General features: G+C 48.0%; 1 protein-coding gene across 35 annotated transcripts in view; it reads left to right on the top strand.

Annotated features, from left to right (window-relative positions):
- The first annotated feature begins 7,640 nt into the window (after positions 1 to 7,640).
- SCRIB (scribble planar cell polarity protein) overlaps positions 7,641 to 9,529 on the top strand; it is a 114,540-nt gene continuing 112,651 nt past the window's right edge. For 13 of the 35 annotated variants that reach the window (XM_068668151.1, XM_068668156.1, XM_068668159.1 and 10 more), the window contains exon 1: positions 7,641 to 8,127. In XM_068668151.1, coding sequence (XP_068524252.1) covers positions 7,966 to 8,127 — 162 coding nt within the window. In that variant the 5' untranslated portion in view covers positions 7,641 to 7,965. The remainder of the gene's footprint in view (positions 8,128 to 9,529) is intronic. The other 22 variants (XM_068668172.1, XM_068668173.1, XM_068668171.1 and 19 more) reach the window with 2 other exon arrangements.

The raw sequence follows: 9,529 nt of genomic DNA, 5'->3' as shown, positions 1-9,529 counted from the left end.
GGGATGAGAGTGGGAGTAGTGTTGATCTGCAGCACCTAAAGTGTATTTAATAAATAAATCTAGTCCTTGTATTATGGACAGCGATATAGAACATATGCCTTGCCTGAAAGAAAAGTTTGCTGTTGAGGACCCATGGTTTTTGTAATATTTACAGAGCCTGAATGCATTTATTTTATGTTCTTTGTTTAATGAGCAGGAACAGAATTAGCTTGTATTAATGATTCTAAATACTCTAAACAAGTAATGGGCTATGACATTGTTTGTTGTGCAAAAATGCTAGAGACAGCACAGATTCAAATGAAATATTTATTTTAATTTAGAAATTCAAGTAACAGAAGAACGATCTCAAAGGAACTTCAGAAGGGAGGTCTGAGTTGAGCCTGCTGCTGCTGCAAGCTGCCTCTAAGCTTAGAGACACTTACTTTTTGTATTTTGTTTCAAACACTCAAACTTCTGTAATAGGTTAGAAATCTGTATTTGCAGTCTAACTGTATTTACAATTAACTTGTTAACTTGTTTTGTTTTAATATGTGTGTTAGCGTAAATAACCTTTCTTTCCTGGTAACAGCAAGCCTGTCTTTTTCAACCTTTGATAGCCAAAGTATCTTGGGTTCAGCTTTGTCTTTTCCTCATCATCTGATTCAGCAATCCTTCTTTGCGCTTTTTTAACTTGAGCTTCTGTTTCTCAGAAGTAGTTGATCTGAGTTCTTCTAATAGATTCCAGATGAGCCCTTCCTAGGGCGTAGCATAGTGGCATTCTTCTTTTTCTTACCTGTTCTGGAAATGCTTCATGCCATGTTATCTGTGATCCCATTGAGTTCTTTAACAGCCACAGCATACTGGTAGTTCATAATTTCCCCTGTTTTGGTAATGCACTACAGCTTTTCTGCTGCATTTGTCTGTAATACAGAAGAAAGTTCACCATTTTCAACTTGTTCCCATGTTGCCACTGTTCTGTCTCTTCTATTTTCTGATACTTGTTCCTGTTCTGTTGACTAGATTTAGGAGTATAAGGCAACACTGGGAGCTTCATTTTGTTGTTGATAGCTCCAAAAGAGAAAGAAGGGGGAAACAAAAAAGATAAAAGTAGATGCAAAGAGAAAGCACAGACTTAAGCACAGACTGCCTAAGCTTTTTTTTGTGTGTGTGTGTGGTCAATCTTATCTGGCTGACAAGATATTTTACAAGTTTATATTAAGAAAAGTAACTTCAGATTAACTTGACAGGTGTCTGACAAAAGGTCAGGTGTCATACAACATTAATTAAAATGCTACAGTGTGAGGTAAACATTGACTACAAATAAATAAAACAGATTTTGAAATAAGAAAGTAAATTAAAAAAAATAACAAAGGGCTTTTTTCCTCGGGTCCCATAGAAATCTGATTTAGGTCAAATATATACATCCTTAATGATTTAGGATTTTGAAACAGATGTAGGTATATCTATTTAACAGGATAACAGGTCATGATGATAGGGTTGGTATAAGAGGATATAATCTGCTTCGATCTGTATTTTAAATGTAAAGTGGTGTATTCCCCAGTAAGGAATGGGGGATTCTGACTTGAGAAGCTGAAACTCAGAAAAGAGTGAAGACTGGGGATAATCCCTCATCATTCCATCATATATGATGCTTTAGTGATGCCTGTGCAAGCACCAACTCCCAATTAATTGTGAGTTGCTACCTTATTTCCTGCCATGCTTTCTCAGCAAATTGGAAAAAGCTGTACATGTCTTCAGGTGCGGCATGGATTTGGTAGAGGAGATGAAAGGAAGGGTACCTCTGCATCAGCCTGTGTAGTCAGGCTGTAACCTTTCACTATATTTCTGTTCTTAAACGGTTGTGATCTGAACAGCTTTCTGACAAGGAATCTAAATTCTTTCACCTTCAGACCTTCCTCTTGATAGAGTACACCACTCTGCAGCGTACTAATGTTCAGCTATTTATAGCTGTGTAGGGCTTCCTCAATTGATTCCTTGACAGTAGTGATCATCAAGGGTGAATTATTTGGAAAATGTGGGCAACTCAGAATGAGCATTTTACAGAAGCAATTTCAATGTCTGGAGAGCTTGCCATGTGGCTCCACACCAGTGGACTTTGCTAGATTTGATTCCCTAAATTAGGTCCGGGAACTGTCCTGATCTCATTAAGATTCTGGCATGGTTCTGCAGTAATTGCTTGAAAGACATGAGAAGTCTAAACATGTTCAATTTTTTATTGTTTTCCTATAGTTGCTGAAGTCTCTGTTTAGGTATGCCAATACTGAATTGTATTCATGCCAGTAGGTGTGGTTGTGTCACAGGCTCATACACGTCTTGGAGTGTAACTTAGATACTACCAGAATTGATTCAATGACAGAACTGAGCATCTGGGGTGCTTCGTTGCCTTTACTTATTCATCACAGCAAGATGTTATGGTGCAGCTGCACAAACTGTTGAACAGCTCTATCTGGTGGCAACTGTCAGGAGGCTCCAGGTTCTAATGAAAACATCCCAGAAATGTTTGGGGTAAGGATGAAATCTTTTTGCTGCAGTGCTGGATTTTACAGCCTTGGCCCGATCATCAATTCCTTTTTTTTATTTTATTTTTTTTTATTTTTTATTTTCTAGTCCATAAAGTATATGGCGCTGGTGAAAAGCAGAGGCCAATAGCCTGCTCTAGACAGGGCCCTTGTGTATTGACTCCAGATCCAAATATTGGAGTGGTCAGGAAATTCAGCTCTCAAAAGAATGTGAGCCTTTCCTGGAGGCCTGTAGGTACTGTTTCAAGAGGATACAGCTTAAGTTGAGGTAAAATAAAATAAACCATCACAGAAGCCTCATGCCAGCTGGGCGAGACTGATTCTTAAATTTTGAGTTAGATATTTTCAGAATAACAGGGAAAAGAAAGTTTGTCAGGTCCTGTACCTTTGCCTGAAAAACAAGGCTTGAAGTCTTGCCTCCCATGGACACAGGTGCTGAATGAGCTCAGTCAGGTATTTCACGATTCCAAGAGACTCTCATTTGAGTTTTGTCATAAAACTGGTTCTAGTCCATTCCTGTTTCTGTCCCTCCTGTTTTTTTCCAGCTTTGAAACAGTTTCCTCTGAGTCCCTTGTCTTAGATTTGAATGCTTGCAATAAACGGGTAACTAATCCCCATTTTAAATCTTGCATGTATACACCTAATTATAGAGCTGCATACCACTGATATTTTCTTTGGCCCAGGACCTCAAATTTCAGGGCCTCAACATATGGAATGCTGTTCTTTGTCTAGTTCCTGTTGTTGACTTCTATAGAAGCTTAATGGGGGTAATTCCCATGGATTGCTGGTATATTCCTGCATAGTAAATGAGCAGAAAGAGACCAAATAACTTGGGAAGTAGCAGTCTGAAATAAAATGCGTAAGAGTTTTTTTCCATACTTCATCGATACTTGGGAAGAATGCCTGTCCGCATCGTCTTTATTCCAGGTAAATGGTTCAACTTTTACTATAAGGTAAACTCCTGATTTGTCAGCACTTTCCTGTATGTGCTGCCTCATGTAGGATCTTGTGGCTATGGTCCTTGTGTGAGACAGCAGAGCATTAGAGCTGCATGTTGCTAACGTAGGCATGAGTGCCCTCATTGTTCTAAAACCATGCCTAATCAGAATAGAAGAGCTAATAGTACTGTAGAGGGCTTCACTTGTGCTTCTAAGGCGATAGTCCTTTAGCTCAACACAAGGGTAGTTGAAATAGCCTGAATTTAAGGTCAGGATTTTTTTTTTTTTTCTTAAGAGCTAATTACCTGACTCTTTACTGTCACATCTATGGACTGTTGCTGCCTGACATGCAAGATGCCTGGCAAGAGAGGAGGGAGAGCAGCTTGACTAAAACAAGACCTTTAAGCCAAATTAAAACACAAAAACATCATACAATGGAGGCAGAGAGATACATCCTGGGATGATTATGGTCTGGGGGTACAGGGAGAGGGGCAGGAAAGCCAGAAACAGCAACAAATAAAAATAAGGCTTTCGTCAAGTACACAGGATGAGGGAAGATCAAAGAAACAATACACTTAAGGTAGTGAAACAGGAGATCTGGCTACAACTGACATAAAGAAGTTACTGAGCACTTCAGCCTTCTCTGCCTCGGTCCTCACTAGGAAGTGCTCTAGCCACACTGCCCAATTCACAGAATCCAAAGTCAGGGACTGGGAAAATCAAGTACTGCCTGCTGTAAGAGATCAGGTTTGAGACCATTTAAGGCACCAGAATATGCACAAGTCCGTGAGATCTGATGAGATGCATCCGAAGTTGCAATGCCACTATCATATTTGGAAAGTTGTGGCAGTCTGAAGTTCCCAGTGACTGGAAAGGGGGAAACAGGGAAACAGCCCCTATTTTCAAAAGGGGAAAAAAAGGAAGACCTGGGGAACTACAGGCCAGTCAGTCTCACCTCTGTGCCTGGCAAGATCATGGAGCAGATCCTCCTGGAAGCCATGCTGAGGCACATGGAAAGCAAGGAGGTGACTGACAGCCAACGTGGCTTCACTGAGGGCAGATTGTGACTGACAAACTTGGTGGTCTTCTACGATGGGATTGCAATGCTGGTGAATAAGGGAAGAGAGACTGACAACATCTACCCAGAGTTGTGCAAAGCATTTGACGCTGTCCCCCATGGTATGCTTGTCTCTAAAATGGAGACATGGATCTGATGGTTGGACCACCTGGTGGATAAGGAGTTGGCTGGATGGTCACGTTCAGAGCTGCGGTCAACAGCTCGATGTCCAGGTGGAGGTCAATAACAAGTGATGTCCCCCAGTGTCTGTACTGGGAGTAGCACTATTTAACTTCTTTCTTGGTGTTTTTGGACAGTAGCATCAAGGGCACCCTCAGCAAGTTTGCGGATGACACAAAGCCATTTGGTGTGGTCAACGTGCTAGAGAGAAGGAATGCCATCCAGAGGGGCCTTGACAGGCTTGAGAGGTGAGCACGCATGAAATTCTTGAATTTCAGTAAAACCAAGTGCAAGATCGTGCACCTGGGTTGGGGCAATCTCAAACATGGATACAGATTAAGCAATGAGTGGATAGAGAGCAGCCCTGTGGAGAAGGACTCAAAGGTATTGGTGGACAAAATATCGAAGATGAGCCAGCAATGTGCACTTGCAGCCCAGAAAACCTATCTAAAGGCTGCATCAAAAGAAGTATGACCAGCAGTTCAAGGGAGGCGATTTTCCCCCTCTGCTCTGCTCTCATGAGACCCCAATTGGAGTCCTGCATTCAGCTCTGGGATCCCCAGCACAAGCAAACAGAAGTATTAGAACAAGTCCAGAGGAGGGCCATGAAGAAGATTAAGGGCACCAATCCTAACACCTCTCCTATGAAGACAGGCTGAGAGAGTTGGGGTTCAGCTGGGAGAAGATAAGGCTGCAGAGAGACCTGACAGTGGCCTTCCAGTACCTAAAGGGGGCCTACACAAAAGCTGGAGACAGGCTCTTTATCAGGGAATGTAGTGACAGGAAAAGGGACGATGGTTTTAAACTAAAAGAGTGTAGATTTAGATTAGAATAAATTGCATAATAAATTCTTTATTCTGAGGGTGTCAAGATATTTAAGCAGGTTGTACAGGGATGTGTTACCTAGAAGCATTCAAGGCCGAGTTGAATGGGGCTTTGGGTAACCTGGTCTAGCGGAACGTGTCCCTGCCCACAGGAGAGGGGTTAGAACTAGATGGTCTTTAAGGTCTCTTCCACCTTGAACCATTCTATGATTCTACTGTTTTAGACAAAAGGGCCCATCTTGTCTAAGGCGGTGAATGACATGCAGGTTTCTAGGCGAAAGTGTAGAGAAGGGCAAGCATGGAATGAATATGGTTCAGAGGCCAACAGCTGATAGGTAAGGGTTACAATAACAAACAAACAAAATGAACAGCTTAATTTTTTGGTGTTCTTATCCTAGTCTGCACTCTGTAGTGTTCTGCAGTCAGTGTCTGCTCTGCAGCAGCCAAGCATTCAAGTGTAATGATGTCTGTTCAGAGAAACCTGGTCATCTCAGAAACAGCCCTGCAGATTATGACAGCACCAAATACAGATGGGAACAAGGCTGTGATGGGATTTTTCAAGTAGTCCATGATAAACTTTACCTTCAGTTTGTCTTGCAAGTCAGTGCATGTTAGCTCTGATTCAGCATGGTGGATTGATAAAACCTTAACAGCAGTTCAGCACATGGAGGAACTGCAGCACAGGCAGAGCTGGCTTAGTCCTATGCGTCTAACATCTGGATAGAGCAAGAAAAGCTTAAAACGAAAATGTACTTTCATTGTTTACTAATTAGGGAAGATAGGCTTCCAGAGAAAAGCATGTCAAATCCCCAGATTTGTCAGCTATGTTCAGCTTCATTTCCATCTCTCAATGGTTTGAGATGAGCAATGTTATGTGCCTTTGGAACTTCTGTAGCTATGGGCTGACAAGCACTATGCCCTTATGGGAGCTGCTGTTAAATGGCTTCTGTTGCTCAAAGCCCTTGCAGTGTTTTTGTTGTGCCTTGATGTTATGACCCCTTAAAACAGGGTCCTTGAGAGTAGTATCAAAATGAAGTTAGCATAGGGAAGATGTACAAAGCTTTTGATCTTGAATGCTGAGATTTACAGATGATTTTCCCAACTTGTCGAAGTTGGAAACATAGCATTAATAATTAGTTTCATGCCTGCTCTTGTATTAACATTTTCATTAAGCTTAACTGTTTTTGTTTTTTTTTGTTTTTCCCCTCGTTAGGGAGGATAAATCATATGATGTATTGCTATTAGAGTTTCAGTAGGCTAGATGAATATAATCCCCTTCTTTAAAAAAAATCATTTATTCTGATCGATTTAGTCTGAATAGACACAATGTCAAGCTTTTTTTCCTTGAGCTGTAAGTGACCAGAACCTATGCATTTCAGGTGTCTGCAAGTACCTACTCAGCCGATTATGCTTCTTTCTGGGGGTGGGAGGGGGTGATCGTTGCTGTTGTTTCTTTCAGAGTACTTGGGCTTTACAGACTTCTGTTGTGCTCCCTTGCCTCATGTATTTCTATGTGGAGGCATTGTTTGAGCTCTCTTCATAAAAAACAAAAATCCTATTTCTGATTGCCGTTGTATGCCTCACTGTAACTTGTCAAGGGCAAGGAGCATCAGACGTTGGTGCACCGTACTGCTTTACACAAGGGCATGTAAGCTGATGTAAGCTGTATTTTTCTTCTTCTCCTCCACCACGCTTTCCAAATCCTTTCACACGTTATGAACTCGATGCCCAGGAGCAGCCCAGAAGTGCACCCAGTTCTAGCGAGTGGTCCCGGCTAACCTGGAGCCTCCCTGGATAACGCGGGTTGCTTCCCTTCGGCTCCCGGGATGTGCCTACGGAGCAGCCCAGGCCGGAGGCTGACCGCCAGGAGTCCCGGTCCCGTTCTGCTCCCAGGGGCTGCGGATCGCCGCTGCCGCTGCTTTCGGAGCCGGCTCCTGCGACCGCCCGGCGCTGAGGCCGGAGCAGCGGCCCCGCGCCCACCTCCCCCGGGCCCCGCTCGGTACCGGCCCCGCGGAGCCTCCGCTCCTCCCTCAGCTCCCCCCTCAGCCCCCCCCTGCGCCGAGCGGCCCGGCCCGGGGGCGGTGCAGGGGCGGGCGGGGCCGGGGCCGGGCCGGGGCGGGCGGCGCGGGGCAGGGCGGGAGCGGCCGCGGCCTCGGTTTCCCAGGGCCGCTCGCGGGGGGCGGCGCGGCCCCGGGCGCGGAGCGGGCCCGGGCGGGAGCGGCGGGGCCCGAGCGCGGCGGCCAGGCCCGAGCCGGGGGGCGGCGCGGAGGCGGAGGTGGCACCGGGGGGGTTCCGGGGCTTGCGGCCCGGCCCTAGCGCGGCGCCCGCCCCGCCGCACATCCGGGCCCTCCCTCGGGCGGCCCCTTCCCGGCGCGGCCGCTCCCGGCCGGGCCCGCCCCTGACGCGCCGAAGCCGATCGCGGCCGAGCCCCGGCGCGGCCCGGCGCGATGCTGCGCTGCATGCCGCCGCTCTGGCGCTGCAACCGGCACGTGGAGGCGCTGGACCGGCGGCACTGCTCGCTGCAGGCCGTGCCCGAGGAGATCTACCGCTACAGCCGCTCGCTGGAGGAGCTGCTGCTGGACGCCAACCAGCTCCGCGAGCTGCCCAAGGTGAGGCCGCGGCCCGGCCGAGCGCGCAGCCGCGGGCCCCGGCCCCGGCCCCCCGAGCTCCGGGCGCTGCCCCCGGCCCGGCCCGCGCGTCGTCCCCCCGCCTCCCCGCCGGGGGCCGGGTGGAGCCTGGTGGCGGCTCGGCCGCTCCCGTCCCGCCGCGCTGCTCGGGGGGGGGCCCGGGGGCTTCTCCCCTGGGTCGGCCCCGGCCCTGCGGGCGGGCGGGCGCTGCCCCGGCCCGGCGAGGAGACCCCGCGGCCGGCCCCGGCCTGCCCTGCCCGGCCCAGCCCTGCCCGGCCCGGCCCTGCCCCGCTCCGCTCCCGGGAGCGGCCTCCTCAGGGGCCGCGCCGCGTCCCGCTGCCCGCTCGCCCCGCAGGCACCGCGGCCTCCCCCGGCCCCCCCCCCCCCGGCCTCCTCCCGGCCCCTCCGCCGTGCTCCCGGGGGAAGGTGGGCGCAGCGCCGCCGCTCGCAGCGGGAGCCCCGCGTGGGCCGTGCCGGGTCCGGCGGGCGGTGGGTGCCGGGGAAGGGAGCGAGGCTGCCCTGCGGAGGGGCGGCCTGCCGGGGGTCCCGCGAGCCGTGCTGGCTGCTAGGAGAGGCACGGTGTGAATGGAAAAGCTCTGTTTTAGCCTGTAAGCCGGGACAGGTATCGGAGAAGCATTTTATTCTTATTGTCCGGGACTTAAGCCTGCGCTTGTACCTTCTTCCACTGTTCTGTTTAGCCTCATTGCACTCTGTGCAGGTAATGCTGGTGATAAATGCTTTGTACACACCATGCCAGCGTGATTCTTCTGTAGTAGAGGGTGGGAGATCTGCTCTGCAGACAGCTGCAGGCTTGACCCAGACACCTCTGACTCCTAAAGGGTTTGCTTTCACAAGACAGAGCCTTTATTTTTTCCTTACAGTACCATTCAACCACAGCAGAAACGATGGCGTTCCTGTTCTGCTGGTTACTCTGAAGCATAGAATACTGCAAACAAGAACTGGAATTTGAACCTGTGCGTGTGCTTGCCTCTCAGGAAGGAGAGCACCTTTAAACATTACTGAGCTATCAGGTGTTATAGAGGAAGTTTTTCCATGTATTCCCTGTCAAAATTGTACAAAAACTGTAAAAATTATGGAGTATCCAAAGTTGGAAGGGACCCACAAGGATCATCGAGTCCAATTCCTAGCTTCATACAGGAGCACCCATAAATCAAACGATGTCTGAAGTCTTGTTCAAATGCTTCTTGAACTCCAGCAGGCTTGCTGCTGTGACTGCTTCCCACCATTAGTTAGTGATACTTAACAAACTTTTCAGTTAAAAAAAGTTTTGTGCTGGAAAAAGTATTTCACTGTAGCACATTTGGATAGGTGCTCATCGGAGTAGATATGGTCTAAGCTACCTTTTATTAAAAACATTAAGAAA

Source organism: Anas acuta (genome assembly GCF_963932015.1).
Source record: "Anas acuta chromosome 2 unlocalized genomic scaffold, bAnaAcu1.1 SUPER_2_unloc_1, whole genome shotgun sequence".
Classification (NCBI taxonomy): Eukaryota; Metazoa; Chordata; class Aves; order Anseriformes; family Anatidae; genus Anas; species Anas acuta.
This window is presented reverse-complemented; position numbering and strand designations above follow the sequence as displayed.